This window comes from Vanessa tameamea, chromosome 29 (genome assembly GCF_037043105.1).
Source record: "Vanessa tameamea isolate UH-Manoa-2023 chromosome 29, ilVanTame1 primary haplotype, whole genome shotgun sequence".
Classification (NCBI taxonomy): Eukaryota; Metazoa; Arthropoda; class Insecta; order Lepidoptera; family Nymphalidae; genus Vanessa; species Vanessa tameamea.
Window position 1 is genome coordinate 4,816,307 of NC_087337.1, and position 17,725 is coordinate 4,834,031.

The 17,725-nt window shown below is 36.0% G+C and overlaps 5 protein-coding genes across 7 annotated transcripts in view; all 5 read right to left on the minus strand.

Moving 5' to 3' along the window:
* Positions 1–2,619: 2,619 nt before the first annotated feature.
* LOC135194320 (uncharacterized) lies at positions 2,620–3,314 on the minus strand. Its single transcript, XM_064219641.1, has 2 exons — positions 3,073–3,314; positions 2,620–3,028 (listed from the first exon to the last, which is right to left on the minus strand). The coding sequence occupies exons 1-2, from the start codon at positions 3,312–3,314 to the stop codon at positions 2,620–2,622; spliced, it is 651 nt and encodes a 216-aa protein (XP_064075711.1).
* Positions 3,315–4,824: 1,510 nt separating this feature from the next.
* On the minus strand, positions 4,825–6,216 carry LOC113402483 (methyltransferase-like protein 17, mitochondrial). The gene has a single exon (XM_026642747.2). The coding sequence runs from the start codon at positions 6,151–6,153 to the stop codon at positions 4,840–4,842; it is 1,314 nt and encodes a 437-aa protein (XP_026498532.2). The 5' UTR covers positions 6,154–6,216; the 3' UTR covers positions 4,825–4,839.
* Positions 6,217–6,733: 517 nt separating this feature from the next.
* On the minus strand, positions 6,734–7,841 carry LOC113402482 (uncharacterized protein). The gene is made up of 2 exons (XM_026642746.2): positions 7,654–7,841; positions 6,734–6,925 (listed from the first exon to the last, which is right to left on the minus strand). Exons 1-2 carry the CDS (start codon positions 7,750–7,752, stop codon positions 6,818–6,820), a joined length of 207 nt encoding a protein of 68 aa, XP_026498531.2. The 5' UTR covers positions 7,753–7,841; the 3' UTR covers positions 6,734–6,817.
* A 691-nt stretch (positions 7,842–8,532) lies between these two features.
* On the minus strand, positions 8,533–9,999 carry LOC113402481 (translocon-associated protein subunit delta). The gene is made up of 3 exons (XM_026642745.2): positions 9,643–9,999; positions 9,220–9,376; positions 8,533–8,690 (listed from the first exon to the last, which is right to left on the minus strand). Exons 1-3 carry the CDS (start codon positions 9,889–9,891, stop codon positions 8,590–8,592), a joined length of 507 nt encoding a protein of 168 aa, XP_026498530.1. The 5' UTR covers positions 9,892–9,999; the 3' UTR covers positions 8,533–8,589.
* A 2,977-nt stretch (positions 10,000–12,976) lies between these two features.
* LOC113403266 (LIM domain-binding protein 2) overlaps positions 12,977–17,725 on the minus strand; it is a 56,368-nt gene continuing 51,619 nt past the window's right edge. For all 3 annotated transcript variants that reach the window (XM_026643738.2, XM_026643741.2, XM_026643746.2), the window contains 4 exons: positions 16,947–17,147; positions 16,209–16,332; positions 14,393–14,511; positions 12,977–13,899 (listed from right to left, as the gene is read on the minus strand). In XM_026643738.2, coding sequence (XP_026499523.1) covers positions 13,735–13,899; positions 14,393–14,511; positions 16,209–16,332; positions 16,947–17,147 — 609 coding nt within the window. In that variant the 3' untranslated portion in view covers positions 12,977–13,734. The remainder of the gene's footprint in view (positions 13,900–14,392; positions 14,512–16,208; positions 16,333–16,946; positions 17,148–17,725) is intronic.

A 17,725-nucleotide genomic window follows, 5' to 3' on the forward strand; every position in this document is an offset into this window, starting at 1 on the left:
GTAGTTTAAAAAACGTAAAATCTAAAGCAGAAGGAAAATACTTGTGACTGTATTATTATATAACAAATAATATTAATGATCATATTTGTTATATAATAATTCGTCCTTATAACATTGGTTCACTGTATTAATGGTTTCTATTTAAGAATAAAAATAATTTGTGTCTAGTAAGAAAACAAAAACTATCATATTCGACACGTTGTTATTAATTTACAGTGAAAGAGAACATATAAGTACATAATAATGATTGATGTTTTGACAAAAACAAATTTTAATTATTTAATCTTATAAAATAAAACCAATAGTAGGGGTTATATTATTTGAAAAATGAATCGCCTGCAACTGTACAATACAATTAGCATAAGAAAAGAATATACATATCTGATAAAACGCTTATTAATTCCAATATTATCGATAAATTATATTTTATTATGTATTTATACAGTGGCGTAGCTAGGGGGCAAGGGGCCCGGTGCATAGAAAAATAATCGGGGCCTCACCCCCTCTTTCCACACCTTCTTTAACTTATAGTGCCCTTCAAAATTATAGATAGGAAAAAAAACCTTGTGAGCAGGGTCGAGGTCTTCTAGATTCGGGAGCTGGCGAGTTGGCTGACTCGCTCTTTTGAAAGCTTAGTTTACAGCCCCCCCTGAGCGCGGGGGTCCTGGAGCACTGCACTACCTGGCGCTGAAAACTTTTCGGAGTTTGGAAATTGAGTGTTTACTCAATAGTCTGTAATTATACTGGCTTAATAACTATTTAAGTCAGAACATAGCAATATAATATACATATCAATTGATGTTTGGCGATTATAGCCTCATGCAATCGAGAATACCTCACACATGGATGGGCGGAAGCAGTTGAGAGCAAGGGGGAGGCATTAACAGTCAGCTTGGACAGAGCAAAGGACTTGTTCCAAATCAGTAACATTCACTGCTATACAGACATAGCACCGTAGACACCTCATACACCGCCCCTGCTAATATTTCTCGGGAAAACGTCGACGAAAACCGAAACATACTTACATATGTCTGAAATCGAGTCTTTGCTAAACAAAGTCTCGGACTGGGGTCGGCTAAACCTAGTCCATTTCAATCCCAAAAAGACGCAAGTTTGCGCGTTAACTGCTAAAAAAACACCATTTGTCGTATCTCCACGATTTGAGAACATTCCATTAGCCGCCACAGCTAGTATCGGAATACTTGGCGTCGATATTTCAAGCCTCGTTCAGTTCCGCGGTCAATTGGAAAGCAAAGCCAAATTGGTATCAAAAAGCTCGATGTGCTCAGCAAGGCAAGACAGTATTTCACGTCGGCCCATCGTCTAAGACTCTACAAGGCACAAATTCGGCCACTCATGGAATACTGCTCTCACCTCTGGGCGGGTGCTCCTCAGTACCAGCTCCTTTCATTCGACCGTATCCAACGTAGAGCGGCTCGAATTATCAACGATCAAGCCCTTTCCGATCTGCTTGATCCTTTGGCTTTGCGTAGAGATGTTGGATCGCTCTGCATCTTCTACAGAATTTATCACGGGGAATGTTCCGAGGTATTTTCGGATTAATCCCGGCTGCTGAATTTCACCTTCGGACATCTCGTCAAAATTCAAAATATCACCCGCACCACCTAGATGTCCGAAAATCCACAACAGCGCGATTTTTAAGACATTTTCTGCCTCGCACAACCACTCTGGGGAACCAGCTTTCGCCGGCGGTTTTTCCGAACCGATATGACTTGAGAACCTTCAAAAAAAGAGCCTACACCTTTCTTAAAGACCGGCAACGCATCTACTAGCCCTCTGGTGTTGCAGATGTCCATGGGCGATCGTAGACACATGCCTCCTGCCCGTTTGCCACCTATGTCACAAAGTATATACTTATATATGTATGTATTTACGTATTTAATTCGAATTTAATTAAATTTGTATTTGGCATTAGTCCTCTTGTGGTTGGAATAGACTATAGTAATTGCTAGTCAAAGGTACAAAAAGAAAAGCCTAAAAAGGATCGACGACAAAAATAACTCATTTAATTTTATCTGCAACTATCAACTAACCGTAAGATTGTAAAAATGTTATCAAACAATTAGTTACCGAGCGTTGTTATCAAAAAACAAACTCAATAAAATTGCAACACTGTGTACACAAAAAATATTCCGCAATTTTATTCAATAGCTTTCAAATTGATAACAGAACGGTGTCATGTGTTTGATTAATTACATTTAGTTTATGGATCATCTTGCAGAACACGTCAGTCTTTTTTTTTTTTTGTTGACGCAGGTTAAATCTTCATAGATACCCGACTCCTGGGGGGATTGTCGGGTTATGTGAGATTTGTACTCACTAAAAACCCCTGCGATGGCCGCCATCAGCACGGAAACAGAGAGGCTGCGGGATCGCTTTCGCAGCACGTCCGCTGCCCCTCCCGTGTGTTGCTCCGCTCGTGGCTGGCGGAGCACGACTCAGGAGGGCGAAGAATGGTCTCGCCCTCCCCGCACCCCTCGCTGGTGCGTACACCGGCAGTCCGGGGCCATAACCGGACTGCCGTCCTCCTCTCGGCCGTATGAAACGGATGCATGAGACCCCCATCTCACGCACCCACGGCCGGAGGGAATGCCCTATTTATTCCGCCCCGGGCAATGGGGCTTGGAGGCCGGGAGGACGACCCGTGGGTCGTCTCCGCCAGGCGGGATCAGCCCTCTCCCGAGCCCGCTCCGCAATCTCCTTCTGGACCATGACGGTCTCACAGAAGGAGACTACGACCTCCCACGCCGATTCCCTGCGTAGCATCGCCGACACAACTGCCCGCAGGGAGAGATTTCGCCCGATTTCTTGGACCGCCGTCGCCTCGCGTCCGATCTTACACAAGTACTCTCCAGAGCAACCGTGACCAGTCAGTACTTGTGTAAGTCGGAAGGTGACTCGTCGCTTCCTACGCATCCAGGCCTCGAAGGCCGGCAGGATCGCACTCACGACGCGTTTATGCGCGTACCGATCTCCACGCAGACGTCGAGAGAGCCCTTCGCTGCTCCTGCCGCCTGAGCGCTCCGAAAGCACTGGCAAGTTAGGACGCACTTCCGCCACTTTGACGAAGGGCGCGAGTCCGGTCGTAGACCCTCGTGTCCCTCTCCGCCAAGATGTCCAACGGCGGAAAGCACGCCAGATGGGTCGCCGCCTTGTGTTGTGCGCCACGATATTGTGCGATATCCCCGCACCATGTGGATGGCCACTCTCTGCTGCAGATTCAGGATCTTAGTCTTGCAGCGGCGGGCGCACGTTAGTCGGTGTGACCAAACGGGCGCACCGTAAAGGGCCATCGATCGCACGACACCAGCATAGAGGCGGCGAACCTCCTCCCTCGGTCCCCCGGGATTAGGCTTCTCGATCCGGGGGGCCAGGAGCTTGAAGTGCTCTTCAAAGCTCGACCGTCCAGGAGAACACGTCAATCTTAGCTGTACTTAAACGGCTTGGAACCAGGCAGGCAAGAGCCGCTTCTACATTCTACATCTACCCCTCCCACAGAAAACGCCGATGGTCTTACGCCTGCTCTTCGGCCTTTTTCAATCGTGTTTTAATTTAAAATATTACATGTAGCTTAGTATTAACTATTACGTCCCTACGTACAATTACGACCTTCGTATGAGAAATTTATTCAAGTACTTATTACAATAATTTGATCGATAATAACCAATTTAAAAAACAAAACAATCAGAAAGTATGACGTACGTAACGCTGCCGTGTCGTTCTGAAATGTTAATTAACACCGAAACAAGTTCGCAAATAATCCATTGTAAAATTCATACAAGTTAACTTTCGTTTGACTAACTCAATTTGTTTTAAGTTTCGATAGAACCGGCGTTAGGGGGCGCGATGGGACGAAGTCCAGGGCGCCAAATTGAACTATCCCGTGCTGCATTACTGTGCCTTATTTATGTCGTTACAGTCGATCCTCGATCTCATTCCACTAACGCTCGCTACCTATGAAAAATATGAGAGTCCTACAAAAGGCCCGGAAAGGTTAATACTCAATACCGCTCTGGAACCATCCATACCCTTGCGGCCTAGTCTGAACCTGGTCAAAAATAGACGGGTGTCTAGATGGTCAAGGCCAGCCCTGAATAAAATGAGATGAAATAAAGACAAAATTGTACATGAGGAATCACTCTACTATAATAATTAAATAATTTACATTGATAATACTTACCGCTTTAAATATTAGTCCGGATGTCCGCACGGGGAAAAATAATAATTAATTTTAGTAGTAGTTATTTCGCCAATGTCACCTACGAATGTTACTTAATATTCCATAGTAAATAAAAAAAAATAGGACAAAATTAAGAAAATTAGTTAATAATTACAATCAGAGGGTACATAGCTTTCGGAGCTTCAAATAGACTTTTTAAAAATAATAGAATTTATTTGAACATTAAATTCAATTAAACAAAAATTAAAACTTAATTTTAAAATGAAGACATGTTGCAGAATTGGATGCCAATCATGTAGTGAAAGATTAAACTTAAAATTATACAATATTAATTTTGAAGGAATCAGCAAGTTTACTGGAAACTCACATGAGATTCCTTAGTTGGCAGAAATTGTGTACTGCGCAAAATAACTACTTTGTACTATTTATTTCTAAGACAATTTTTTATTAATTTATTTGGAAATGAGTAAATTCTATGTTTAATGTACAGATAAAATTTTCTTGTAGTAAACAAGTATTTAAAACGGGATATTTACCATATTTTTTATTTTTATTTGATGTAACTTGATATAAGAAAAAAAAAGTACTCTTTTGGGGACAATAAGTTGAATAAAATAAAATAAAATTCTAAACATTATTTATTTGACAGGTAAAACATCTCCCCAGTTGCTCGATCTCGCACATCTATATGTTGTTTGATCGTATTTTCCTTTTGAAAATATTATTTCCTTCAAGTCTCCTTGCGATGTACACAATCTGCACACCGTGTGACCCGATCGGACAATCGGAGCTCTGACTATTCTAGGCCACTGTGCATCATCGGTTGGTCGAGCACCTTTCCTAAGTATTACATATGAAAATAAATCAGCAACAACTTCAGTCTTTGTAACATAAGCTAATGACTCATACTTCATTAGAAAATTACATGGGGTTTTTTGTTCTAAGTATCTTGGGCAGACATTGTCGTTAGGGCAGGGAGCGAATGCATAGCCTTTGTTTTTCGCTGAATTTAATACAAATTCTCTAGCTTCATTGACCACTCTGAATCCCGCATTAGTGCCATGCTCAACAATTATTAAGAAGTTTTCTGTTTTGTTCCACAATTTCTGTATTGTTTCCAAGCGACTTTTCATGTTCGGCAACTCAAATAATGAGAATGCAGATAGAACTATATCATATTTTAAATCTGTAGACGCTGGCAAAAATTGTCTTGGGAAGTATGCTTTGAATGGCATTTCTACATTGTCTCGTCCCTGGCAAAGTATGAGCCGAGACAAATCATTCATGTGTGTCGAAGTGTCGACGGTAAAATATTCAAAAATATCTCCCTTCCAAAATGTATTTACCGCCCATGTTCCTGTACCGATACCGGATCCGAAGTCAAAGAAACTTCTAGGCTTGAAATCTGGCAATCGTCTTTTTATCTCGTCGAATATACGTACCAGGATCGCATACTCGGGAGCAGCTCTCGTCATTAAGTACTGTAGACAGGTTGGTTTATCATATGAAATACTGCCCCATCGATACACGTTCTTCTTTAAAACATTAAAGACTGTTGTGTTTATTTTCCTATTTTGTGTTTCGATTTCTTCTTGCGTCAATTCCTTGTCAATTTTCGAATAAACTTTGTTTGAAACACTGCTGTGTATTTTAGCTGCTTTTGCTCGTATTTCGTCTTCCTCTGGCGGCAGCAAGCGAGAATGTAGGTAATTGTTTAACTTAATGCTATCTTCGTGATAAGTTTTTGCTTCTGAATCATGTAATATAAGTTTTATTGCCTTTTGAATATCGGGAGGAATTACGCCAACTTTATATTGGGATCTACCTGGATGATTTCGAGGTTTGAATTGTTTTGTATCGAAGTTTTCTCGAAGGCTTGCGTCGATTTCGACTCTAGTTGAATAGTTTGTATATATCGCAGATAATTGTGAGAACTTAATTTTCCTAAACATTTTGTTTATATTGAACTTATAACCTAGAAGTATCGAAATCAAAACATTTACTTTGACACATTACATTTTTTTATTTACATATTCGTATAAGGCACTAATGCGTACAGCCAGTTAATTAAATATATTTAACATATTATATATTTTAATATTTCTCGCATTTTGCATTCAATCAGAAATGTATAAATGTACGTTATTGTTGTCAAATGTTTTCATTTTATGCAATAATTAAACGCAGTAAAATGTTATTGAACGAATGATTCCGACAAAATTGTGTAAAATATAAAAAATAATAATCAATACAATAACTAATGGGATTTTATAAATACTAGGATTTATTTTTAATTTAAAGAAATGATATACCTTTTTTTTTAATGTGTTTACATGTTCTTAATATAAATAATTTGAAAATATTAAATAAAATGAGAAATAACAAAAAACTATCTACAAAAACGTTGTAAAGTATGAAACTTTAGTTCTAATTAATTTTAATGGAGCAGAAATAAATTTAAATAACTTTATAAATACAAGACTGAGGTAAAAAAAACATAACAAATCTTTTATTACTTACATTTATAATTTAAATAAAATACATTCTACATTTAAATCACTAATTTAATACCAAACATTGCTCAAAAAACAAATATTTAACAACATAAATAATAAATTAATTTTTTAATCTAATAATTTCATCTTTGTGTTTTGTGATACATGTTTTGAAATCATTTACTTCTGTTTGACATTTTCTCCAATCCTTCGTAGTATTTATGCATTCCTGGAAAAAAATATATCATTGCTTCTATAAGAAAAAAAAATTATTTCACAAGAAACTGTTAGTCAATGTCAAAATCTTCTTCCGAAATAAATACATATGTGGTCGGTCTAAAATCTACCACAAAAGGAATATCTAAAATCTCGACTAATATTATAAATTCAAAACTAACTCTGTATGTTATGATTTCACAGCTAAGACACAAAATATATTTGAATAAATTTGGTATAAAGCAAATTTAAACCTCAAGGAAGGACATGAGTTACTTTTTTATACCTTAAGCCTAACACTGCCACCTAACATGCAGGTGGAAACTCATACAAAATAAATCAGCAAAAGCTCTTAGTGGAATAACATATTGCTTTAAGTTAATTTTCAACAAACAATTCTGCTAATGTTTAATAAATGCTATGATATTGTAATTCAATTTTTATGTATGCAGACAAGTAAGGAATTTAACCTTCATTTCTAAAATATAGCATTAAGTATTTATATTCAGTACACTAACTATTACTCTATATTTTGATTATAGAATAAAAAAAAATTAAAAATAGTTTTGCTTTTGTATAAAAATTGAAACAAAGTTTAACCTGAAATTATAACTATAAGTAGTATTTGTAAGCTCACTAATTACGAATATTTAACGGTTTTATCGTATCATAATCTTAATAATACTTGATACAATATGTTATATTTTAAACTCAAAAATGATTGTCATTAAATTAACAAACCTGAACTTTGTAGTGTAAATCTAAGCAACCTGCTTTTTTTAACATCGACTCCACGGGATCGTCATCACCGTCTACTTTCTCTCTCGGTTTTACAGTCATTTCGGTTTTTATTTAAATATAGGACTTTAAATAACATAACCTTTGCATTTATTTCAGTCAAATTCTTAAGAAATAAGAACTTACTGCTTAGAACTGTCACTGTCAACTGTCAAAAACATATGTAAAGTTCTATTGTCTATTAGCTGTAGAATAACATCTATGACATCCATCCATATCATTTTAATATCCATAATTTTTGAATCATTCCTCCGAATCCTGTAATGTTTAAATTGTAATCGATTACTCCCTGGAGTTATTAATAATAATACGCTCCTTCGAAAATCTTTGCAATTATTTGGAAAAATTAACGTTTTTAATCTTTATTAAAAATATATTTTATTATATTGAAATGTGTATTATTGTAATTTATATGTAATTATTTTTTCCTTCTGGGCTTAAAATTAGGAAGAATCATTAAATCTCTTTATAAGATATGCTTGACTTGTGATTTCAGTTCTCATTGGTTTTTGTTTTGTATATTTGAATTCTGGTTTGTATACCTGAGAATATTCGACATACAGTTACGTTATGACAAACTAAAATTTTTTTTAGAGCTTTTATATTTTGACTGAACCCACGAATATTTGTAGAAACTGCAAATATTGCATCAGCCCTTCCCTATTTTGTTCACAGACTTGTTTTTTTTTTTTAAACTTAGCAGACTAGGATCTACTCTACTCTAATAGACAGGCCAAGGATCTACTCAATAAGGACTTTCAATTTAATATTTTCTCACAATAATGGCTTTATAAATTATTTTTAATACATCATAATAAAACATTTTTATAAAAATTTATAGATTTAATTTAAATATATTAAAAACAACTATAATAACATCTAAGCTAGAATTTTGCTTTTGTTTCTGAGAGCAGTGTACGCAACGATGATAGATAGAGCAGTTGCAAGTACTTCAGAGTTCACCCAGGGACCGGAGTAGCCTGGAAATAAAACGGTTCAAGTATAATATAAAATAATAAAATTATATTCTATTCAAAAACCTAGTCATGTTCTGATTACCCAACAGCTTCTATTAAAATGTAATTATTACAAAATTTAATTTACTGTTGAGCTGTGTTGTGAAAGCGAAAAGTTAATTTCATAATTGAATATAAAACTAAAAATTAAAGCATGGCTAAACAAAATCATTACTCTTCAATCTTCAAAATCAAACTCTCAAGATTTTTTTTAACACATCAATAGCCATGAATACAGTTATATGAAAAGAACATTAATTTGATGCATATTGATCTAATAAAAATGCAGAAAATATTGGTTGCTTTTAGTACAAGCTTTCTGCCAATACTTAGCATTGACGTGTTTCAGTTTGGAGTGAGCCAGTGTAACTATGGCACAAAGGACATAACAACATATTTCTCAATATTGTTGAAGATTAGCAAAGTAAGGATGTTGACCACATAGTATCAGGTGGTCGGTCTAAACATCCACCTACATATAAATAATACTCACTTCCGGGATGCTGCAATTGAATGGCCAGTAGTGGGGCAACATTAACAGCTGGGTCACTGCGGCGAGCTCTGCGCAGGGATGCCCAGCCCTCTTCATCGAAGACAAGGACTTCGTGGACACCAGAACGTGCCTTTGCTGGTTCCTCAGTCCATGAGACCTTAAAAGTTGTAACAATTTAAATAACTCATCGTCATAGCTGTCTTCATCTTAACGTTATTGAGTTATCCGTGTCTGTTTGCGTATTTTTCATTGATTAACAGTTTTAATAAAAAAAACTAACAAATAGAATTGACTTTTAGAAAGCGAGACTATATAATTACTTATAATTTTCAATAAGTTCTCAGTTAAAAAGTAAAGAGAGCAATCAAATTGGAATATTCTTTTAAGATGTCTCGTTCAAATCGACTTATTTACGAAGCTTACCTGGTATCTATTTTCGGCAATGCGCGCCGCTGTCAATGGTTTCCCTTCAACCTCAGCGTACAGCGCGTAGTTTTCAGGCAGAGGGTTATCACATTTCAACGTAAATTCTGTAATATATGCTATGTGTGTGACGATGGTGGCATCCAAACTCGTGAAAGATGCAGCTTCCACTTGGGGATTCTGGCAGCTTTCTGCCAATGAACCGCTGATAGCAATTGCGAAAACTGTTAATAAATATTTTGTGACCATTTTGCAGTCTTTAACTCGAGGTTTATCTTAACACTATGTGTTTTTGTGAAAAATGTTTCCGCTAATACCCGTCCACGTATCGTGTCGTATGCAATTGGAAATGAAAGTGATGGAAACGTTCAGAAAATTATAAAGAGTGAAAGGAATCGTAATAATTAAAAAAATAATGCTTAAAACTTTTGCAGGTATTATTTAACTATTGTACTATAGTATTACTTTGTAATTACAATTAATAGTTATTTTCCTAATTATTTATTAATATATTTGATACATTAAATATTTTTTTATTAAACGTTTTGCAACGTACTGTGTGTTCGGAACGCACTCCTTAACATCACCGATGACGTGTGGCCGCTATGCCAAATTGATATCGAAACTACAATGCGTTCAGTAATATAATTTATAACGAATAATAAATAATTTAGAAAGCAATTTTAAATAAAACTCTGTTCACCTCTTTTTATATTTGTGCCTCTGTTGAGGCAAAATACAAATTAAAGATGAACGATATATGGTACGATACACATTTCTAGAGATAGAAATATAATAGTATATAATTAGTATGTTTAGAAGTTTTATTTTATATTTAAAATATAAAGTTAATGATTATACTCTTTTTTTAATGAATGTTAAAAATAAAACGATAATGCATTGTAAGCAGTCATTTATGAAATTTGTAATATTCTTAAAGTGATCTTTAAAGCAGTTGTATTATTCTTATGAAAGCAACAAAAAAAGCAAATAACGTATAAAATGCGACATTTGTAAGGCCGTAAAATAATTATTATTAATAATAACAGCCATGTTGGTCTAGCCAGTGGATATTAGTATCTTTTAATGTTAACTAATGTTTTACTATTGAGAAATTCTCTGTTAGAGCCCGGAGGTTGAACCAGCAGTAGTTTTTATTTTGAATTTATATAACTATATTGTAAATGCATTTCTGCCTCGCATAACCACTCTGTGGAACCAGCTTTCGCCGGTAGTTTTTTCGAACCGATACTACATGGGAATCTTCGAGAATAGACCGTTCATATTGTGCCCACCAGTTTTGCAGGTATACATGGGCGGTGGTAGTCACTTTCCATCAGGTGAGCCTCCTGCTCGTTTGCCACCTATAACATAAAAAATTGAAATGCATGTATGTTGAATGAAGAAATTCAAACGTGTCATTCTTGGTTAAAAATATCCCGAAGCTTCTCTCACTTAAAGATTACAAAAAGCTGAACTTGCTTGTTTTGGAAGTCATTCGCTTTAAATACAGTTTCTGCGTCCGAATCCTCACCAAAATATGATACTATGAAAGTTTTCCATATGTACTAATCGAGCAGTATCAATCTCCGTTAGTTGTCCAATTGATGTAACCGCGTCAACATACGCTATTATATTATATTATATATTTATGGCATTGGTTGGCGGGCGAGCATATGGGCCACCTGATGGTAAGTGTTCACCAACGCCCATAGACAAAGGCGCTGTAAGAAATATTAACCATTCCTTACATCACCTATGCGCCACCTTGGGAACTAAGATGTTATGTCGCTTGTGCCTGTGATTACACTGGCTCACTCACATTTTTAAGCGGAACACAACAATAGAGAGTACTGTTATTTGGCGGTAGAATATTTGATGAGTGTGTGGTACCTAACCAGACGGGCTTGCACAAAGCCCTTCTATAATATATTTAAAGTAACGCTCAGTAACCTATGTCATATGAAGTTACCACTGCTTACAATCCGAAGAAATTCCTAAAAAAATCCGTCTTATCTTATACAAATATAATTATAGTATCAAAAATTTTCTCTAAAACTCAAAATGTATCTTGCGTTTGAGAACCAATTAGATTTTATTAATTAATTTTGTATTAATAATACGCATATAGCCATTAAAATGTAATCGTCAAGAAACTATACAATATCACAAATATAGCAAGGGAGGTCATTTATATATATATCGAAAACAAAAACGGACCTAAAACTGAACATTGTGGAACGCCCAGTTTTTAGATGTCTTTAAATTTTATTCTACTTATGGATTGTTGAGTTCTTTGATTTAAGTATGAGCAATGAGATTAAAAAAAAATCTGTAACATTAATTTTTAATTTATATGCTTGAGTTTTGTGTTATACGTTATCAAATGCTTTAGAAAGATCACAGAATACAACATTAACTTTCAGATTTCTACGATGCGCTGTATCTGTGTAACGCTGTAGTCGCACTCGTTGAATCATTGCTTACTATGATGAATGATTTTATAGCAAAATTGAAGTTGATACTAATATTAAAAATGGAAAAGTGAGTTTGTTTGTCGCTTTCAAACCTTAACTTCAATATCTTATCTTCACGTTGTCAGGGGTCTAGAGAATAGGGTACTTATTAAAGTCGATTAGAATCGAAGAATTAATGATTTACGTATTGCACGCAATTTCCTAATAGCTCTGCTATGTTGTACATAACTAACAGTTATTGTTTAATATATCTTTATTTATAATATAATCTTAGTTTACTTAACTACTTAAATAATGAAGGTATAATTTTACTTCCAAAGTTCAGACAGCTTCGTCGACGTTAAAAACGCAATTTTTCTCTTCTGTCCTCTAGTGGTTGAAATACACTAAATTTAAAAATATTTTTGACACGTGTTTTGTCAATCTAGTTATTCTAGAGGTATAATTTTGAGTAATACGACCAGCTAACATCACAGACTGAAGATCTATGTATGTCTATGTATATAGGCGAAGAGAAAATAATTTATCACAAAATATATTAATAATAATAAATTATTTATTCGTAAAACATAAGTCATTTCATTATGTATTTAGAGTACATGGTATATATAACTAATGTTAGAAATTAGGCCAGTAGGTAAAGCCGTATTATGATACGTATATCAGAGGCCCTGTACCCCTAAACTAGGAGACCCCGTATCTTAGGAGTATATATATTACAATATGTTAAAAAACTGAACATATATATCAATTTTTTTTATTAAGTATTGCTTCAGAAGATTCACTTCTATAGCACAATATATTTTTTATGTAATTGTAGGATATTAGACATCAAGGGTGAAATAAAACCACGTAAATAATGTTATCCGTAAAGGCATATAATTATTTATTTATACAACATGTCCAGTGCCCGTGGACGAGTGAGTTCATATTGTTTTTTTCCTAATGTCAAATTGACATTTCGATTTTACCGCTTTTACGTCCATTTTTTTTAAAGTCACAGGCCGTTTAGAAACAAAAAAACTAACGTCACTTTAAGGCGATTCAATTTGAGTTTTCTTTTTTAATTCCATCACAGACCAAGGTTTTATACATTTTGTTTGTAAACAGCAGGCTTAGACAAAGAACATTCGATAATTATCGAAGCGATTTTTAAATTAGTTCTCTTAAGCAATTTATATAATATATCATTGACAGACACACGAACAAATAAATATACAAAAAAATATATAAAAATTAATTAATTTTATTAAATCTTATAACGAGAATCTGTGAAAAGACAATTTTGATACAATATTAAACACAATCCGACCACTGACGGTTTGAATTTGTACAGTTTAAGCTCTCAATTGATTCAAAATTACGATTGCGGCTAAAACCCGAATATAATATATAAAACGAATATTATATTTACATCGCGAAAGCTCAAACTGTACAAATATCAAACATAAACGACTGTCCCATCCGATTCTTCGACCGTTGAATACGTGATGACGTCACTCGTCTCCAACCGCCTATGTACATTTGTCTAAGCCCGCGGAGGTAAAATGAAACGAAATGGTGAATGTTATCCGTAAAGGCCTATATTTATTTATTTATACGACATGTCCAAGTGTCAGTGGTTGCCGGGGGGTGTTTTGGCGGGCGAGGCGGGCGGGGGGTTGCTCCACTCGACGCCCTCCCCCTCGTACTGAGTGTTCTCGAGCCTCGTGATGAGTCGCTCGTCCTCGTCTCCGAACTCGCCGCCCATCAACGACGGCTCACCGACCACCATCACGTCCTGGTGTAACGGATATTTGGGAATTATAGACAAAATAAAAAATATACTTTATTCAAGTAAGTTCTTCCGCACTTTTGATTCGTTAATTTAAAGTTAGCGCCAGTTTGGTATATAAATTCTATTTAGCAAGAAAGTCAACATAAATTAAATATATTAGGTATTCTACATGGACATCACCGAACACTATATATAACTCCACGCTTTAGTTATCTATTTAAATCACATTTTCATTATATTGTATGTGCAATGTTCGAGTCTGAATGCATGAAGCGAAGATTTATAAAAAATAATTATTAAATAAAATCCGTTGCCTAATTAAATGTTAATTCTACAGTACAAAATCTAGCTTTTAAGACTGCAGAACATCTATAGGCTTATTTACAAGACTCAGGTTCGAATCCTAGGATCGGAGCATTAATGAGCAACTCGACTGATGATTTTTCTGACAAGAAATCCCCCCCTGGGGAGTGTGAGTGTGTGTTTGTGTGTGCACCTGCGAGGCGAGGCTGAAGTTGGGTCCGGGGGATCGTTTCTTGGCGGGCGCGGGGGGCGCGGCGTTGGCGCCGGCGCTGCCCTTGCGCTTGCGTCGCTTGCTCGCCGGCCGCTGCGACTCTGGTGGGGGGGGCGCACATTATATTCACATTCGCGCTCAATTATTAACATAACTTAATAAATATATAGCTGCCATAGATTCACTTTAAATTTTATTAAATTGCATATCTGATTAACTCCCACGCGTGTGTGTGTCGCGGGCAGATGGTTAGGTTAGGTTAACTAGTCTATGTAGTTCAGGATATTAGTTAACCAGATTTCATTCAAATCTATTTAGACGTTGTTTCATGATTGATTAACAAACATAATAACATACAAACTTTGACATTTATAGTACTATTAATGGATAAAATATAAAAACAACTCTTAAGAGACTTTCCAACACACTGAACTTCGCTGGTTCTTATAGTTATAAGTATGAAATAGGTATTCTGGTTAATTACATTGTACGTACAGTATTTAAAAAATACTAAGTTTCACAAAACAAACCAAATCATAAACCATTTTTTACAAATTTTACAATTACAACGACCGAATCAATAAAACATCAAAAGTAAAAATTTCGTTTTACAATCAAATAGCGTTCGACAACCGTCTGGCGCAGTGGTCGGCGTACCTGCCTTCCGAGTCAGTGGTTTACAATTCAGTTCCGGTTCTTGGTGTACATTTGTATAATCCATACACATATCAGTCGGTGTGTGTCTGTACTGCCCTAGCGTTTGTTTCTTCCGTGTCTCTGCAACACGTAAAGCCGACGGTCCCGGTATATAATAACACCATAGTCTGTTTCAATGGCAGGACGAGTGAAAATAAAAAAAAAAATCGTCCTTGATTTGTCATGTGATATCATCTGTGGTATTTATTATGGATTCATAACTTTTTCTATAGGACGATTAAATGGGCCACTTGATGCTAACTAGTCACCATAGACAATGATGCCATAAGAAATGTTGTTCCAGTTACAGTCAAAATCAAAATATACTTCATTCAAGTAGGCTTTACAAGCACTTTTGAATCGTCATTTAACAAACTATATTAAGTGAAGCCACCACCGCTTCGGAACGTAGATTCTACCGAGAAGAATGGGCAAGAAACTCACTACTTACTTTTTTCAACATTTAAAAATACAGTCATGTTAGTTAAATACAATTATATATGTATGTTTTATATCCTGCCTGGAAGTCAACAAGTATTACCTTTTTTACAACGCTTTTTTATCATCTGTATAATCTTGTATCGAATAATATGCCTTCTTTACCGATGTATTATTTACAAATGGTTTGAATTTATGAAACGACAAAGTTAAAAATGTCTACGATATTTTATCATAGAAATTATTATAATACATCCCTACTCCACTTAACTACTTATATCCACTTTAAATTTACTTTCTAACATAACATAACATAATCAGCCTGTAAATTTCCCACTGCTGGGCTAAGGCCTCCTCTCCCGTTGAGGAGAAGGTATGGAGCATATTCCACCACGCTGCTCCAATGCGGGTTGGTGGAAATTTACTTTCTAAGCTCCCATAATAACTTCAGCGTCAGTCTAAACGCCATTCTTTCATGAATCCATAACGAATGTCACCGATTATTCAAGGTCTCGATACCAATGATATTATCAACGACAATTTAAAACATTCTGCAATTAAACAGGGTATTTAGAACAGATCCACACCGCAACAAATACGCGTATGTTCCATACAAACACAATAAAAAAAATGCCCGCTAGTCGTAACGGTATGTGGTACTCACCCGGCGGCGCGACCATCCTCTGCCACTTCTGGAAGAGCGTGGTCTTGAGGCAGTCCCGGGGGGAGAGCGCGTACGCCTTGTGTCGGGACATAAGCTCCTGCATCGGTTCCAGAATTACGCATAACTGTGGAGAGATTGGACGCACCGATTAGTTTAATGTTATTATTTAGTAGAATTTAGAATTGGCTGTTTGAGGTCTATGCAAGACTGCCGTATAGCTTACTACCTGAATATTTTATTAGTTGGAAGCTCTATACGGGTAAATTATTATTGTGGGGTGCTGTGGACACATCTTTTGAGTTTTTAAACATATGGAATTACAATACAAATTCTCCCCAAGTTCTCGCAACCCTTAAATTTAACTGCCCTAGGCCCGAGGCTACGCAGTCTTTATGGAAATCTGTCTCTGTGAAAGTGACGGATGAAACTCTGTCATATTTTTATTTAACCAATTAACAATTATCTCCAAACCTTTTCCTGAAAAGGAGGAAGAGGTCCTCAGTAACACATTGGGGAGCTAGGAAGTTGTCGCTGATATATATTACTTGCTGAACCTGCGGCATCCCTTATGAAATACAAATGTGAAATCTTTCAAGACCATACATTCTACCTCAATATACCCTCTACAAATTTCTCCATAAAAAAAGAAGCCTATGTCTGTGCTTTGTGTTCGAGTGCTTATTTCGCACCAAATTTAAGCAACACGTAAGCGTAAAGCGTGACAGACAGCGCGCTCACCCTGAGGTAGTTGAGCGTGGAGTTGGTGATGCCCTGGCGCGTGATGTTCTTGGCGAGCTGGTCGAGCGCGGCGTGGTCGGGCGGGTGCACGGCCTGGCGCGGGATCAGCTCGCGGTGCGCGCGCACGGCCAGGTGCCACGACTTGATGCGCATCAGGTCGTCGAACGTGAACTCCAGGATCAGCCGGCCCTCCGTGCACACCTGCAAGGCGACGCCGGGTCAGTGGGGAAGCTTTTTATTTGAGTTACTCTGATACATAGTGGGCCCTTTTCTTTTTTTTGATACTTTGATGGACATCAAAGACATAGTGACATAGAACTAAACAAAAAAAAAAATGTAACCAAAAATCAATAATTTTTTTATCTTTCATTAGTAAATATGAAATAGGATTCTATTTTATATACTATCCGTTAGATAAACGAATCGTTTCTTCAATACATATTGTGTAAATCTTAGTTAAGCTTTAATTGATTTCAATGATGGTCGAATAAGATTTATAAATATTAGATACCAGGCATTTATAAATAAACATGAGTTTACTCTTTTAACAATTATTTTTTTATTTGTAAATAAAAAGAACGCGTTTTAATTTAATTGATTGGATTCCGGTCGAAAACATATCATAATAAAATAAAAAGTACCAGGAATTTATAATATCAATCAAATAGGAGCATTCTTTATTGAATTGTATTTCCGCGTTTTTAATAAATTAACGTACAACATTACAAGTATTCTGTGAGAAGAAACTCGAAGCTCACAACAAAACACGATCGTGAAAT